General features: G+C 47.8%; 1 protein-coding gene across 12 annotated transcripts in view; it reads left to right on the top strand.

Moving 5' to 3' along the window:
- Positions 1-2,383: 2,383 nt before the first annotated feature.
- Positions 2,384-17,858, top strand: part of NTRK2 (neurotrophic receptor tyrosine kinase 2) — a 394,884-nt gene continuing 379,409 nt past the window's right edge. For 6 of the 12 annotated variants that reach the window (XR_014817740.1, XM_021064645.2, XM_021064643.2 and 3 more), the window contains exons 1-2: positions 2,384-2,670; positions 3,156-3,722. Coding sequence is in view for 9 of the 12 variants with exons in the window: in XM_021064645.2 (XP_020920304.1) it covers positions 3,511-3,722 (212 nt within the window). In the remaining 3 variants the exon portion in view is untranslated. Of the gene's footprint in view, positions 2,747-3,155; positions 3,723-17,858 lie in introns of all 12 variants that reach the window. The other 6 variants (XM_084979791.1, XM_021064644.2, XM_084979792.1 and 3 more) reach the window with 2 other exon arrangements.

The following is a 17,858-nucleotide window of genomic DNA, read 5'->3' as shown; positions in this document are numbered from 1 at the left end:
GGGTGCCTGGGGAGAATCATTTAGATGGACTTGCCAGGGTGAGAGGTTAAGAGAGTGAGACTATAGATGAGGAATCTCAACTTCAGTATATTTTATTAAACACACGTGCATATATACTTTAATACCTACGATGTCTTTGAGATGTACTAATGAAAAAAATAAAGACCCTTGCTTTCATGGAGCTTACATTCTACTGGGAGAGATACAATAAATAATAAATATCATAAATAAACCATCTGTTAAAAGAAGAAACAGGGGAGGAAGGGAAGTGGGGCCACCAATTTTAAGTGAGAGATATTTGGTGGGGCATATTTGGAATTAAATATGATGGCATCAAATATCTATTGTAATACAACTTCTAAAAATATTCCAACATAATTAGAATGTTCTGGTCTACAAATTACTCTAAACTGTCCCTCCTTTGGATCTTGCATTGACACTTTGCAGCCACTAGGGTGCAAGTGGGCCCTTTCTGGGAAAAATGAGTTGAAAAAGGAGGTGTGAGAGAGATGCGAATATTTATGTACACACCCTTCCCCCAAGTGTTCCGAAGGGGCAGCGCCATTAAGAACACTGGTGAGACAGGCAGAGGAGTGTTACAGTATGACCTGTACCAAGACTTTTTTGCCCTTGGCTTCCCTACCTTGGCACATCCTCACTTGCCAGGGGGTCGAAAGGAGAAATGAACTTCAGCCAGGTCATTCAGCACCAGTGCATGTCACAGCTGAGTAACGGTGGAGAGAGGAAGGCCTGCTGGCCTTATCTTCCTGCCCCTGAAACGAGATTTTTGGATGCTGTGCGAGGATTCCCGCTTACACTCAGAGCCCAGGGTCTGTACAAAAGCCCTACTAAATGCTTTCGGTTCCCCTGTAATATTTAAGGCGTAGGCGAGATGTGAGCATCTCTTTGGCCTTCGGGATTCTCCATCCTTCCCACCCCCAGCATCTCGGACAGATCTATAACCAGTCTCATCTTAGGATGCGATCCCATCCCCTCGCACATTTTCGCGCGGAGAGCGGCCCGCCTTTTGCCGGGCGGAAGCTAGGCGAGAACTGGCAAGCCGCGCGAGGGTCGGGAAGGGGCGCGCACGCGTCCAGCGCCGCCGGTTGCGCATCTGGAGCCAGAGCGCGCCCCTCCCGCGCAGTGCCCGGCGAGGCCGCGGCCGTGGGTTGGTGCTTCCAAGCGTGCCGGGTTCTCTCTCCCCGCGCGGGGGCACCAAAGCCCTCGGAAGTGTCAGGCACTGCGGTGCATTTTCCCAGTTCCCTTTTAAATGACTGCGGAAAAACAGACTCTCCGAGTCGCAAATGGGAAGACGGATTCTCAGACAAGGCTTGCGGATGCCCCGCGGCCATCATTTAACTGCGCCCGCAGAGCAGTTACGGTTTGTCACTCGACCCTCCCGGATCGCCTCGTTTGTCCCTAGTGAGACCCCGAGGCTCTGCCCGCGCCGGGCTTCTCAATAGCTGGATGCATGTCGTGCTCTGGGCAGCGCGGGCGCAGGGCACGCGTTCGCGCACACCCGCGCACACACGAAAACGCGCAAGGTACGGCAGGGGAGAAAGGGCTCTGGGTGCCCCGAGCGGGGGTGGGCATCGCGGGGAGTGAAGCTACAGTCTGGGAATGGCTGCATCCCGCCAGGTTGAAGGATGAGAGAAAATGACGCGGCGCCACTCATTAGACAGGCCAGGGTGGCTGCCGCGCATTTAGGGGACCCAATACGCGTCAGGCGCGCTCCCTTCCCCTCACATGTCTCTATTTCCCGGGCGTGTGATGCCAGAAAACGGCAGGAAAAAGACCCACTTAGAGAGTCAGAGTTGCGTTTGGAGACTCCTCTCCCTCTGCAAAAGCACCAACAGGAAGACCCCCTAAAACCACCGTTCCCCAAATAGATGGTCCGGAAAGGGGGCGGTTATCCTTGGTTACCAATGCTGGACACGTTTTTGTGTTTACAATATTTATTTATTTTTAGGATAGCTCTTCCTCCCTTTTAGGCAGGATGGGAAAGGAGAATGCAGCGGGGAGGGAGAAAGAAGGGAGGATTCCTATAATAAGAATCAGCGCATTTTTCAGAGCTGAACCGAGACGGGTTTCCATTTCCAAAAAGGAGACTGCCTCTATCCCGATTTTACAAGAGACCGCGGTGTGAATTAGGGACTGGGAGGCGTCATAGAGGAGGAACAGTCCATCTCAGAGGTACCTGGATCTAAATGCACGCACACACACGCAGACACAGGCGCGCGCGTCTACACGGACAGGCTGTGTGCGGGTGTGCGCGTGTGTGAACTCCCACATGCTGCTGCTGCTGTCTGCTTCTGGCCAGTGGCACCGACGCCTCCCTCCTCCCTGCACGCCCCCAGATTCCCCTCCCCTCCCCGTTGCTTTTGTCTGGAGGGTGTTATGGGTTTGTGTGTGTATGAGCGTGTGTGTTTTTGGATTTCAGACTAATTTTCTGGAGTTTCTGCCCCTGCTCTGCGTCAGCCCTCACGTCACTTCGCCAGCAGTAGCAGAGGCGGCGGCGGCGGCGGCGGCGGCGGCGGCGGCGGCTCCCGGAATTGGGTTGGAGCAGGAGCCTCGCTCGCTCCTTAGCTCGCGCTCTCCGAGCTCCGTGCCCAGCGGCAGGAGGAGCCTGGACCCAGGCGCCGCTGGCGGGCGGTAGGCGCCGGAGCCCGGGTGAGCAGCGCGGACAGTGCCTTCTGTCATCTCGGCCCTCACTGTCCCCCCTGGGGCGGCCGCGGCGGCTCCCCAGGTGGGACGCGCCGCACCACCTGCCCGCGCCCCCTTCGCCCAGGGGCCCTGGCGGATTCTGCAGCATCATTCGGGTGCCCCGTCGCGGAACCATCGCCCCTGGCAGTCTCCGCGTCCCCCTTTAATGGGTCCTACACCTGGCTGGTGCCATGGAATCCTATCTCGAGGCCCTTTGCCCTATTTCCCCACAACCTCGGGCTCCGAGAGAGGGTGGGCACGCTGGTGCCCCCGCGGCGACAGTGTCATCGAGGGGCAAGTTCATTTCTGGGGTCAGAGCTGGGCACTGGTCCATCCACAGTCTCCCGGCTGGGCTCGGGGTCGGGGGGTGACACGAGCGCGGAGGGAGTGTACCCCAATTCGTGGTGTCTGGGGTCCGCGGCTCAGTCTCATGCGTGTCTGTTTGTCCTTAGCCCCGAGGTGCGTCCCGGATCCCAGTGCGCGTCTAGGAAGGAGCCTGCGTCCCAGAGCGTCCCAGGAGCGCGGCCGCCCGGTGCTCGGCTCCCCGGCCATGCAGCGGCGGCCGAGGCGCAGCTCCCAGAGACGGTAGCGCCCCCTGTGAGGAGGCCCGAAATGCCCCTGCCACTGTGAACCCGCCAGGACGCGCTCAGCTCCGGACACGCTCGGCTCTGCGCGCCTGCGAGGAGCACCGAGTGGAGAGAGAGCGGCAGGCGCAGCAAAGGCCGCCCAGCACCGGCAGGGGAGGCCGGCCGGTGCGGTTCAGGGACACGTACTCAGTCTGACTCGAGCTGGCACTGGTGGCTAGGAATGTCGTCCTGGACGAGGTGGCATGGGCCTGCCATGGCGCGGCTCTGGGGCTTCTGCTGGCTGATTGTGGGCTTCTGGAGGGCCGCTCTTGCCTGTCCCACATCCTGCAAATGCAGCGCCTCTCGGATCTGGTGCAGCGACCCTTCTCCTGGCATCGTGGCATTCCCGAGGTTGGAGCCTTCCACTGCAGACCCTGAGAACATCACCGAAATGTGAGTGTTCCTTATGCTCCTTCCTTCCTTCCTTTTCTCCTCGCCCCTAGGGCCTGGGCTGGACAGGCAGGTTCGTCGTCCTGCTGGTGAATGTTGTTTGAAGTCTGGGGAGAAGTCAGAGATGAGAGATGCAGAGCTGGACCATCTGTCAGTTACCTGTGTCACTGCCTTGGGGCTGTGAACATAAGGAGAAGTGTGACAATTTAAAATATTTTGAATAATACATGTCTATTATAGTCCTATGCACTTTATATGTCAAAGCCCTGTTGGGTGTGCTTTAAGCTTCCCATATGCAGTAACTTAGTTCTGGACATGTTTGTTTCATAAGGTGCTTGCTATGTGTATGTTGTGTTAGGAGAAGCTCCAGTAATATTTGCTAGAAAAGAAGTTAAAGTAATTTTTGAAGAAAAACGAAACAACTGTTGAAGGAAGTTCGAGTCTCCCCCTTAACATCTTTCTCTGAGGTCTGGAGTTCACCAATTTCCCTTTTCATTTTATATATCAGATTTTGCTTAGGAGAGTGCATCCAGAGATGGCCTTGAAAATGATCTGTAAGAAGAGAAGTTCTGAGTGTTGAAATGCACTGGCTCAAAAGAGAAAATGTGATCGTTGGAAGCCTAAAAGCCTGGTCTGATTTAATTTGGACTTGACTTCCCAGAGATATAATTTGGAGACCATTTGGATTATAAATCTTAATTGCCCATTGGATTATTCCCCGGGACGAGGTTGGATGATAAAGCAGTGTGTAGGACTCTGTTGAGTGCTGCCTTTAGCCTCGGACCCCGCGGTCCCTGGAAATGTTTGAGCTTGTCCTGATCCGATGGAGAGACAGAATTGTGTATTTCTGTCCTCCACTTCTGATGCCTTGTGACAAATCCATTACCAAGAAGGAATTCTCTGGCCCTTTCTCTAGCATTCCCCTCTCATCTTTGTATGGGGGCTTTGCCATTGTATACGTTTCCTTAATGTAGGATTTTAGGCGTCCATAGAGAAGATTGTGAGGCAAAGTTTCTTCTCCTGCTTTCCTTGAGGGTGTTTGACGCCAGGATAGGCAGCCGTGAAAGTAGGGCTTGGGCTGTGGCCTTCCGGTCGGCGAGTGCGCATGCATTTCCCCCTCCCCCACGGAAAACAGCACACCCTGGTTGTGCCAACGTAGTTGACCGAGATAACCTGTTTTTAATGTAAGTAAGAGACCTTCCCAGTCTGTTGTTTTTTTTTCTGCGGGTGATGCTCGAGTTAGAAGGCTCAGGCAGGAGGAAATGACAACAGAACCGAGGAGAGACGTGCCGGCCCAGCACTGCTGAGACGTGCCGGGAGCCGCCAACTGTCAGGCTGGATTGGGGATGCTCGGATGGCAATCGTTTTGGCAAGCAGAGCAGCAGGCAGGGCTCAGAGGAAGGGTGGGTAGGGCCCAGATCTCACTGGTCCTGGCTTGGGCTGGTCCAGGCTCGCCAGGCTGGTCAACATGTCCGTGGCCTTTTGTCAGCATCTGTGTCTTTTTCGTGAGATGGGTGTCAGTCAGTAGTCAGATGGAAGAAGCCATATGGAATTCAGAGGCCTTCAGACTATTTTGAGACCATGGGGAGTACCTGTATAGAGTTAGATGGTGTGTGTGTGTGTGTGTGTGTGTGTGCGTGCATGTGTTTGTGTATGCGTGCATGTGTGTGTGTGTGCGTGCACGTGTGTCTGTGTGTCCGTGTGTGACTGTTTTAAAATTCTCTCTTCAGTGATAACTATATAATGAAGGAGGAAACATAGGGCTAATTATTTTTTTCACTCTAGTGTTTTTTCAGGCTATAATTGGGGGGAAAAATAAAACTTTTCTTTAAATTAAAAAAAAACCCCTTATTTAACACCTTAGTGTTCTTAGCTGCCTGATATATTTGAAATTCATAGATTTGAGTAGAGCTTTCATATATCAGTTCTCAGAGTTGGTGTTGTTTCTTTTTTATCTGATGGTATTTTCCTAGTTTCAGGATTAATTTTTTTTTTCATCGATCAAAGCATTTGTCACAGTTATTCATTCAATAACAGCTAATCATGACTCCTAATTTCTACTCATGTATACTTTCGATTTGGAAAACCCACTGAGATGGAGAGAAGGGGAGAAGTGTGTAGCCCAAAGTGTTCAGTGTGGGGAATTAGGTGAGAAACACGAGGCTGATCGAGGTGAGCTCTGAGCTAAAGTACCTATCTCTGCCCAGTCCCTCAGCTTCATTTGAGCTCAGGCAATTTGTGCTCCAGTGTCTTTATTTGTAAAATGTTTTGAAATTCTTTTTTGGAAAGCACTTTGTATGATTATTTTGAATTCTACTGCTTTGATCGCCAAATGACATGAGTAGATGGGCTTGTTTCACTTTCATCCTTATATGACACCATTTGTGCTTTCCTACATATTAATATTTGCTTGAACAGCTTTTAAATTCTTGACCAGTGGATACCAGCTGCAGTTGGAACCAAATTACACTTTTTTTTTTAAACTTTGTTATTAGACCCAATGGTATTCTTGCAATAACCTGTTTGAAAGTTCTAGTTTAATGGGTTTTTGCTGAAATTACATGTTTCTCTTTAAAAAAAAAGAAAAAAAAACAGGGCTAATGTAGCTAAAATCATGCTTAGAGTTTGCTGAAAACACAATTTACTATATCGTTTAGAAAGAGTCACTCTTTTAATATCTATATACTGGGGGGAAAAGCAAAACCACCATGGGTTCAGAGAGAGCCCATGGTAAAACTTTTTCAAAATACATGGATGGAGTACTTAAGAGAGAGGATTTTATTTCTCGATTCTTCAGGCATATGTTAAGCCAGGCTGACATTTCGTTTTCAGTCATTATTTGAATCTGTTTGATTAAAAATCTTCCCATCACAGTGTCCATCTCACATCCTTTACTCACATATGTGACCCAGGTCTATATCTACAACTGTGTGTAGACACACATCATACCTGTCCAGCATCACACTGCCCATACGTGCCAGCTTCTGTTGTTTGGAGATGCTCATACCAGAGCAGTGCTAAGTTAAATTCAAAAACAATACTGTTGTCACATATAAATGTGATTCTAGAGTAAAGTCTATTGTTGGAATTATGCAACCAGCCATTTAAGTCTTAGATGTGGCAAGTGGCAAAATGTTTTGCAAAAAAGGACAGGTTCCGTCTCATTCCATGGTAAAAGGAAAGGTTGAAGTATAAAATAGGTCATGAATTTTTTAAAAATTGTGGTCAGGAACACATGACATAAAGCTTACCGTGTTAACTATCTTTTAAGTGTACCGTTCAGTAGCGTTAAATATATTCACATGGTTGTGAAGGGGAATGTATTTTTATATTGCACATATTTTTTGAAGACCAGCAAAGACCTTGTCTTTCTAAATTTCTCAGGTGACATTCACTGATTTGGGATTAATCTTTGGAGACTGGTCTCATAGTTTTCCTCTTAGTACCACATAAATGGAATTTGTAGCTTCTGCTGCCAGAGCCTCTGTGTGCAATTTATTGTTGGCTTGGTTAAGCAGCTGTAATGTTATGTCATTAATACATTGATTTTGGCTCTCTCACCTTAGTAAGCTTTTCCACTGCAATTAATCGTACTAAAAAAAAATCCTGGCACTTATAAGGATTCAGTGAAAGGCAGCCGTACTTATTACTCTGATATTTACTGCTCAGCCCCTCTGTTGGGGGCTTTAGAACTTTGGATTGTGTTTTATGCACATTTGAGAACCCCAAAGTTGTGAGTGTGATGGGATAAGCCACACTGGACTTGTTAATAAATAAGGCAGTCTTATTTACATTCATTATTTAATACAGCTTCCGAGCTGGAGTTGAAAACGCGCCGTCTTCCTGGTGAAGGTATTTACAGAATTCAGCTCAGCCCAACCACCAAAATCGTCTTCGTTTCACATCTTCTATCTCTGCATCATGGAAGTTTTTATTACATTGGGTAAAACAATTGAAAAGGCCCATGACCCTCTGACCCTACATTCCCCCACCTCTCCCTCTCCATCACTTCTCATTGACTCTACAGGAACATGTGTTTGATTTTTTTTTCCCCCTTCTTCTCTGAAAAGTGATATTTCCTGATGGGAATTCAGAGCCCTAGAGTTAAGAGAAGAGCCTGGGCTATGTGTTATTGCAGGCAAGGAATGGGAAGTTGGGATGGTGCGGTCAGAGCTCCCCAGCGCAGAGTTTAGTTCTGTTTGAAGATCTTTCACTGTTTCTAAACTCAAAAGTTGGCAGCTGAGCGTTGAGGTCTCTTTCTCCTCCAGAACATTCGGTATGATGTCTTTGATTATCTCCAGGTCCTAAGGATACAAAACCTAGAGTTTTCGTTTAGCTGGGGAAAAGGAATTAAATTTCTTTTCTTTTTCTGTTTTTGGTTTCTTTATCTTTCTTTTTTTTTTTTTTTTTTTTGCTCTTTGCCTTTGGTACCAAGCAAATGCCGCCAGTTTTAACTCATTGCTCATTTGCCTGTTAGGAAAAGGAACATAATCAAGCCATTATTGAATATCATGCACTGCCATCATCCCTCAGAAGAACCTGACCACTTCTCCAGAGAACTTCTTGTAGGTTCAGAAACTATAGGTTGAACTGTGACTTTGAACCTGCTGCTCCTCGGAGCAATGCTGATTTTTGGTTCTTTATGATGTTTACAAATCAATTGGATAATTTGGGTGACAGGTTATTTAGACAGGGCAATTTTTTTTTTCTCATTTGATGTGTGTGAGAGAAAGAAAGGGAGAGAAAAAATATCTGAACCTTGGGTTGCTAATAGTTGATTGATCATTTTCATAATGTATTTGGTCTAAGTTTTGAAAACACACACTACCCCCCTGCAGTGGCTTGATAATCTTAGCTCCGTATTTGATTTCTGATTGATCACTATTAAAGAAAGCGAAAGATCCCTCATAATCGGGATGGCTTGTCACCACTCACTTTGCTCTCTGGGCTGTCCAGAGGACTAGCAAGTTGTAAATATTGATCTTGGAGATGAAGGAGTGAATGCTTGTGATTGCTATAAACCTGGGAAGAAAAATAACACATAGGTGCTATGTTTACATATTAAAAAAAAAAAAACATATATATGTTATAGAAAGCTGGAGTCAGGAGTTTCCTGATCTTGAAGCAGCCCCTCGTGTCTCTGGGCCTGAGTTTGTCAGCTGAATTCCGTGCTCTGGTTCTGAAGCTCCGCAAGCTTTGGTAGTGGAGAAAGTGCAGTTCATACATCAGCTACGAAGAAGAGATTGGTCCTGGGTGCTCAGAGCCCAGCAGTGCTAGAATCTGAGGACCTTTGGTGTCATTGGGTCTCAAGTGCATGTTTTCTTTTTACTTTTTCGGCTGTACCTGCGGCATGCCGAAGTTCCTGAGCCAGGGATTGAACCCAAGCCATTGCGGTGACAATGCCAGATCTTTAACCCACTGCACCACAAGGGAACTCCTCCATGTGCATGTTTGCAGGGGCTGCTCTGAATTCTCCAAACCATTCATATCTTTTTCAGTGTGAGCTGCTTAATAAGACTGGTGGCATGTGTGTGCTTGGGCCAATGGGTCCAAGGTCACAGAGTCCCTTAAAATCAGGACCATGCAAAGAGCAGGGGGCTTAGAAATGCCCTGCTCCATGCCCCTCTGTGTGAATGAGGGGTGGTGAGGAGAGTGGCTTTTAAAGCACTGATGTGTTTAGGACATTCAGATCCTGGAAACTTTCTCTTAGTATCCAAAGGAAGTGCCAAGGCCTTTACTTTAGCATGCCTCCCCTCTGTTCTGTGTCTTTGGATTGAACTTGACTCCAGCCCACCATTTTCGAAGCATCAGAGATGTGAAGACAAGCTTAGTCTGGCTAAGTCTTTGCAACCCATCTCTACTAGCCTAAAGGCTTAAAAGTTGATGAGCTACTGATCCCAAAGCAATGACCCGATCTTTACCTAAGAAGAGAGCCATTTTTTTTTTTTTTTTTTTTTTGGTTTAGTTGACTGTGTGTTTGTTTATTGGTTTGAAGTCTCTCCTCTAAGTGACGCACACACAAAAGTCAGAGAAAAGCTTTCGTGAGTTGGCAGCAGTGAGGGACGCTGACCTTGAACCTGCTGGACCATCTTGGAGGGCTGGACTTGGAGGGAGGGCAGGGCAGACAGAGTGGAATGAAGGCTGCTGCCCGGGAGTCAGTGCCACAGTCAGCAGTGATTATGTAAATGGAGGAACCCACAGCTCTTTATACAAAGTCTGTCTTAGCTCCCATGAGAGACCCATGGCCAGAGAGTACTGTTTTTTCCAGCCTTCTTTTTTTTTTTTTTTTAAATTTAAATTTAAGGTATAGTTGATGTACCATGTTTCTTCAATTTCTGTGGTACAGCAAAGTGACCCAGTCACACACAGTTCTCTGTGGGGGCCCTTTGCCCATCCATTCCAAATATGCCAGTTTGCACCCTAAAACCCCAAACTACTGTCCATCCCACTTCCTCCTTCTCCCCCTTCTCATTGCCCCAAGACTGGTGGCTGAGCCAGGGAGCAAGCCTGAGGGCTGTTGACTCACATCCAGGATCCATTCTGCTACCATTTTGCATGTTGTCCACAGCCTGTGCTATGGCTTTTCCAGGATGAGCACACTTTGGAGACATACCTCTGGCTTCATGCAGGGCATCTCCCCAAGGGGTCTGGAAAGCACTTTACAGACATCTGCTTATTTAGGTTTAAAACCTCACTCTGAAGTAAGTGGGGAGGTCCTGACAACCTCAGAGGGATTGTCAGGTTGATTGGCTTGCCCGAGGCTCTCTGGTCAAGCTGAGCGTAATTCAAGATAGAATTCGCTCCAGTGTCTTGCTCCGGGCTTTGTCTACTCAGTCCCACTTGCCCAAGTTGGGCCTTAAGAGTACAGGCAATTTTAGGAGAAGTGTAGAGATTCAAATATATGTTCCCAAGTTAAACAGGATGGCAGTGGGGAGGAGGAGACTGAGGCCATCCCTCCCTCCTTTGTACCCTTTAGAGATAAAGGAGTCGTGTGCCCTTGGGAATGTGGCATCTTCTAGCATAGAATAAACATTTTAATCATTTAAACATAATAAACATTTTAAACATTTTAAATGATGTAATCGCACATCATTTAAGAGTTCCCTTTTTTTCTTGCAAAGAATGGCCTGCTGTTACTTAGAACCCCACCCTTTCCTGTAATCTTCATCTCCCCATCATTTCCTGGACAGACAGATACACACACACACCCCAGAAGTCTATTTGTGTGTGTACAATGTGTCTATGAATCTATAAACATATGTATAAAACTCTTCTAGGTGTGGTCTTTTCAGACTTCATTATCTGGAATTATAGAATTTTTCTAACCATTGAGGACTTACTTCAACCACCCAGATTTTTTTTTTTTAAAGCCTGAGATATAATTGACATATAATATTATATTCATTTCAGGCATACAACATAGTGATTCAATATTGGTATATATATTGCAAAATGATCACCCAATAAGTCTCATTAACATCCATCACCACCCATAGTTAGCACATTTTTTTTTCTTGTGATAAGAACTTTGAAGATCTCTTAGCAACTTTCAAATATATACTACAGTATTATTTTTTCTTAGTTTTTTTTGGTTTTTATTTTTGGTCTTTTTGCCTTTTCTAGGGCCACATCTGTGGCATATGGAGGTTCCCGGGCTAGGGGTTGAATCGGAGCTGTAGCCGCTGGCCTACACCACAGCCACAGCAACGCGGGATCCGAGCCTCATCTTCGACCTACACCACAGCTCATGGCAACGCTGGACCCTTAACCCACTGAGAAAGGCCAGGGATCGAACCTGCAACCTCATGGTTCCTAGTCGGATTCGTTAACCACTGAGCCACGACGGAAACTCCTATAATACAGTATTATTGGTTATAGGCATCATGCTGCACATTATGTATATGTATATATGTATGTGTGTGTGTTTATACACACACACACACACACACATATAATTTATTTGCTTTGGCTACATGTGCAGCATGTGGAAGTTCCTGGGCCAGGGATGGAACCTGAGCCCTGGCATCCACCAGGGCTGCTGCCGATCCTTAACTGGCTGTGCCACAAGACAACTCCAAGCGCATTCTATTTTCCTTATAAATGCCCTTCCCAAGTTTTAAATTTGGTTTCAGTCGTTCTAGATTTCTCTCCATAAGGACCGAGCAAGAGGTCTTCTCTGAGTGAAGTGCATGAGCTTTAGAGCAGTGCCTCTGGTAGCCATCCTGGCTACTCAGAATGTGGCCTCGTTGATGGGTTCTCAGCAGAAGCAAACACACACAGTGATCAGTGAGGTGTTTTTGAACAATTCTACAATAGTGTCACTCAAACCAGAAGATAGTAGAATTCTTTTTTCTAACCTCCGTAACATGGTGCAATCTACAAAGATGGGTTCCTCTAAGCTTTAATCTTTGTTACCAGTTATTTCTTTTTTTTCTTTTTTGCTTTTTAGGGCTGCACCTGTGGCATATGGAGGTTCCCAGCCTAGGGGTCCAATTGGAGCTATAGCCCCAGGCCTGTGCCACAGCCATAGCAATACAGGATTCAAGCTACATCTGTGACCTACACCACAGCTCACAGCAATGCTAGATCCTTAACCCACTGAGGGAGGCCAGGGATTGAACCTGCAACCTCATGGGTCCTGGCCAGATTCTTTTCTGCTGTGCTGCAACGGGAACTCCCCAAGTTTATTTCTATTTCCTGTGCCCCGCAGTCCTCAGCTGTGAGGTGGCTGCCGGGGGCGGGGGGGTGTCTGGGCACAAGTTCCCTGTGGCTCACGGTGGGGACAGCCTGCTTCCTTCCTTAGGCCTCCGCTTACTCATCGTGCAGAGTGTGTGCAGGGATTGGGGGTGGGTGGGTGGGTAAGAGAGCTCAACACAATGGCCTCTAAGCCCTCGGCAAGGTATGGTGGAAAAACAGGCACCTCGCTCCGCAAAACCCAACCAGCCCAAGCCACACACTGTTGGTTGCCTCTCAGCTTCACTTCAGAATCCTGCAGCTGCCCCCCTGGACGCTGAGTGTCATGGTTGGATTTTGCTCCTGGCCTGTTGCCTTTGCATTCCTGGGTCCGGCCTTTTCCCTTTGTGACCTTTTAGTCTCCTTACTCTGTTTCTAGTGGTGTGTCTTATCTTCCTCCCCACTGCCCCCAACACACACACACACACACACACACACAAACACACACATACAGATACACATATGCACACAAAACACACAAATACACATACACACAGAAAACATTCACACACACACAGACACACACACACACACACACACACACACACACACACACAGAGGCAGGTGCTTGATTGCAAAGCCCCTTTCATGGGTTGTAAAGAAATCTTTTGTTGCAGGACCTGTGGGTTGACCATCCTGGTTGGCCTTTGTGACCCTGACCTGATAACTTTAACACAGTCAGAGGGACAACAACATAAAGGAACCTGGGGTAACTGAAGGGGCCCTGGCTGGGGAGATGGGAGTTGGGGTTCCTGTCTACACTCTCACCGTAGCAGAACCTGGGATCCTGGGTGAGCCATTTAATCTCACCAGGCAGTTTCCTAATCCTGAAACTGGAGTTTGGGGTTGAGAAGGATGCTGATCCCTGAAAGCGTCTGTGGTTCTGAATCAGTCAGCCACGACCTTGTCTTTTCTGTTCTGAAATTCACCCTCGCCTCCTCCCCCCGGAGACCGATGCCGAGCTGAGCTTGCTTTAGTTCTCTTCGTGGCTTAGGCAACAGAGTCCCATCTGGCGGGGGGGGGGGGGGGGGTCCTTTAAGTCCACCTCTCTAGTTCAGGGTAGATGGCTTTGCAGGTCACCTGCTCCCTGCCCTCCTGGGTGTCTGAGTGGCCCTGCTCCCAAGGTTTCACACTCATTGGAACAAACATTTTTTTTCCCCTAGAAGTAGTTTTCTTTTTTAAAAAAAATTTTTTTATTAAAGTACAAGTTGATTTACAACCTTCCTCAATTTCTGCTGTACTGCAAAGTGACCCAGCCATATATACATACATTCATATGTATATGCATTCTTTTTTTTTCATACGATCTTCCATCATCTTCTCTTCCAAGACACTGGACACAGTTCCCTGTGTTGTACAGTAGGACCCCACTGCTTATCCATTCTAAATGTAATAGTTTGCACAGAGATAGGGTTTTGTTTTGTTTTGCTTTTTGTCTTTTTAGGGCCACGTCTGCGGCATATGGAGATTCCCCCGCTAGGGGTCTAATTGGAACTACAGCTGCCGGCCTTCGCCACAGCCACAGCAATGTGGAATCCAAGCTGTGTCTGTGACCTACACCACAGCACAAGACAACACCGGATCCTTAACCCACTGAGCAAGGCCAGGGATTGAACCCGCATCCTCATGTATCCTAGTCAGGTTTGTTAACCACTGAGCCATGAAGGGAATTCCCTAGAGATAGTTTTCTTCACATCTACCATTTACCTGCGCTTTTAGGCGATTTTATCTGCTGCTCTGTATGTTCACATCTGACCTGCACACTTGCACCGTGTCCTGACCTTTTCAGCCAACTCTTGGTCCATTTTTGTGGGTGGTGCTCTGAGGGATCTTGAACTGGATTGCCTCTTTGCCATCTTCACCTTCTGTGACCCCCAAAGTGGGAACTTGCAATGACTTCAAATCTCCCCTTTCTCTCACCCTCAAGTCCTCCCTTCCTGCTGGCTGGAATAGTGTTCCATGTGTTTCCCCATTGTTCCGTGGGCTGCCAGCCATCTCACTCAAACTTGACACAAACCTAAGTTCAGTTCCGCTCGTGTTAGTTGAGGACACTAGGATGCCAAAGACTAGTAAGGTACTTTATGGAGGCAAGAAGCCCCCGGGTGAGTAGCTTAATAGCTGGTGGGAGAGACCGATCTATTTTTTTTTTTTTTTTGTAAGACTTTAATTTTTTTCTATTATAGTTGATTTACAATGAATGTTCTGTCCATTTCTGCTGTACAGCAAAGTGACCCAGTCATAGATATATATACATACACATTCTTTCACATGATCCTCCATCAAGTTCCACCACAAGTGACTAGACATAGTTCCCTCTGCCATACAGTAGGACCTTATTGTTTATCCACTCTTTCTCCCTTATCAGATATAGTTGTCTGTCTTTTCATTTTTATAGGTTTTTGGTGTGGTCTCCTTTTTGCAGACAATAGAGTTGTAGCCTCTCTTCTGGTGTCTGCTCCCCGTGTGGCTGAAAGTTGGTAGGGGGGTTTGCTGTAGGCTTCCTGATGGGAGGGACTGGTGGTGGTAGCCCACTGGTAGGTGGAGCTGCTTCTTATCCCTCTGGTGGGTGGGGCTTGGTCTGGGGTGAGATTAGAGGCGGCTGTGTGCCTGGGGGCGTCTTTAGGCAGCCTGTTTACTGAGGGGTGGGGCTGTGATCCCACCTCGATTATTGTTTGTTCTGGGGCTTCTCAGCCCTGATGGGCGGGGCCGGGTTTTCCCAAGATGGCTGCCTCTAGAGGAACACACGCCGCCGCCGAACACTCCCGAGACTTTTGCTGCCAATGTCCTTCCCCTACAAGGAGCCACAGTTAGGTCCGACCCAGATTTCTGTGGAGCCTCTGCTTTGCTCTGGGACCCTGTGCACATGAAAGCTTGTGTGCGCCTTTCAAAAATGGGGTCTCCGTTTTCCCCAGTCCCGTGGAACTCCTGCGCGCAAGCCCCATTGGCCTTCAATGCCAGATGTTCCGGGGGCTCTTTCTCCCAGTGCCAGATCCCCAGGCGTGGGGACCCGATGTGGGGCTCAGAACTCTCACTCCTGTAGGTGAGTCTCTGTGATAATAGTTCCTTTCCAGTCTGTGGGCTTCCCACCCAGGAGGTATGGGTTGCTTATATTGCGTAATCGCCCCTCCTTACGGTCTTGATGTGGCCTCCTCTTTGTCTTCTGGAGTAGAACATCTTTTTTGAAAGTTTCCAGTCCATTTGGTTGAAGGTTGTTCAGCATTTGGTTGTAATTTTGTTGTTCTTATGAGAGAAAGTGAGCTCCAGTCCTTCTATTCCACCATCTTAATCCCATCTCTCTTGCTGGCTTCCCACCACCCCCCCTGGGAAGAAGTGGGGTGAGTGGGGAAAACTGGGGGAGGCCAGAGGCTGCTGGAGGGCCTGGCCCTGGATGGAAATTGGAGGAGGTTTCACTTTGGGAAATAATCCCCCCCCCACCGGGCCCCGCGCGCCAGCCCCTGCCCAAGGTGAACCCGTTTATCTGCTTTAAATGTAAAGTTTGCATCTACTAAGGCCAGACTCCCAATCCATCCCTTTTCCCCCTGTTGGAAATTAGGTAACTCTGGCTCTGATCGCCAGTGTCGGAAAGTGAGACACGTGGACAAGGATAAATCTCGACAAGGCTCTTCACTTCTGCAGAAGGGCATGGGTACTCCAAAAAGCAGGTGCCCTGAACAAAGGACCCTCCCATATTTATCCCCAATGCAGGTGATGTACCTGTCCCCTTCCCATGGGTCAGGTCATGGGGCGCATTCTTCCCCGTTGGCTAATTTGAAACAAATTGTTACTGGGGAGAAGAAGGAAAGAGGAGTGGGTTTTCAGGAAGGCCTTTCAGCAAAATGGAGTAACCAAGATTTCCTTTGACAGAAAAGACACTATGTTACTTTTCACATCCCCCCACCCTTGGACTTTTCTCCAAGTCCTTGAGTTTGTTTCTTTTGGAGACAGATCTAATTTTAACATAATGTGATAGGGACAGTCAGCGAACAGGAGGCTAAAGCTCAGTCTCCCATGTTGATTGTTTCAGCTTCATCCAGACGTGGGGCCAATTACAAAACGATGCTTCCTCCCCAAAGTGCATACGTTTTGCTGTTAATAGTGGGAGGCATAGATGTGTAGACTGGTTGTGAGCAAGTCCCATCCCTACTTCCTCGGATGGCACACATTCTCGTCAATATTTGTGATGTTCTGTGGCCTCACCCGCTCTTATGCCATTTGAGCAAGCTGCCTGGATCTGAAACCAGCCTTCCCTCTCCAGGACAGGGCAAGGGCTGGAGTGCCTTTTGGCCAAAACGAATTGCTCCAGTTGGAGTACAGATCTCCCGTCCTCTTAAACTTCTCTCTGTTGATGACTTTCCCCGTTTTGTCTGTATTTTCAGTCTCTTTCTGTCGTCAACATCAGGATTCAAGCAGGACCAGGTCCCTTCCATTTAGGAAAGTTTTCCTTTAGCCTGTCTCGTTCCATGTGTCTTTAGTCCTGTCTTTTCCTCTCTCCTTTCCACCCCTATTCTTAGAAGTCTGATCTGTACTCACTATGTCTGTTGCTTCACCTCAGAATCCAGTCTCAACCTACTGCTTCATCAAACTTGATCTTCACAGCCCCTAAGGACCTTCATGGGACAGAATCCAAGGTGGATTTCTCTGTCCTTTTCTTATGTGCTTCTTAGCAGAACGTGGCCTCATTTCTCACCCCGTCCTGAAGCATCCCCTTTTCGTTGGCCTCGGTGTCAATGCTCTTTCCTTGTTTTCTCCCTACCGCTCTCTGGATGCTGCTTCTTAGTCTTAATGAGGGGCTTCCTTTTCTTTCCTCTTTTCCTAAAAGCTGATATTCTTTTGGCCTCTGTCCTAGAGTTGCTTCTCTTCCTGGGCTGCATCACCCTTATCTGTGACTTCTTTTGCTTTCTGCATGCTGCTGGGGTCCTACCCATTGTCCCCACCAGCTTTCAATGATGACCTTTGGGTTCATATGCCCAGCTTCCTACTGAACATCTCTCACAGATGTGTCATAGTGCATCACACTTGACATCTCCACATTAAATGCATCATTGTCGGAGTTCCCGTCGTGGTGCAGTGGTTAACTAATCTGACTAGGAACTATGAGGTTTCGGGTTCAATCCCTGACCTTGCTCAGTGGGTTAAAGATCCAGCGTTGCTGTGAGCTGTGAGCTGTGGTGTAGGTCGCAGATTTGGCTTGGATCCCCCGTTGCTGTGGCTGTGGTGTAGGCTGGTGGCTACAGCTCTGATTAGACCCCTAGCCTGGGAGCCTCCATATGCTGTGGGAAGTGGCCCTAGAAAAGGCAAAAAAAGACAATAAAAATAAAAATAAATAAAAAAAATAAATGCATCATTGTGGCCCCAAACCCAACTCCAGTGTCCCCAGTCTTAATGGATGGCACCACTGACCACTCG

Source organism: Sus scrofa, chromosome 10 (assembly GCF_054392235.1).
Source record: "Sus scrofa isolate SSC_HxYL_T2T_F1_AM1 chromosome 10, Sscrofa_HxYL_maternal_Yorkshire_Landrace_v2.0, whole genome shotgun sequence".
NCBI classification, from domain to species: Eukaryota; Metazoa; Chordata; class Mammalia; order Artiodactyla; family Suidae; genus Sus; species Sus scrofa.
Note: the sequence above shows the minus strand (reverse complement) of the source record. Positions and strands in the feature narration are given on the sequence as shown.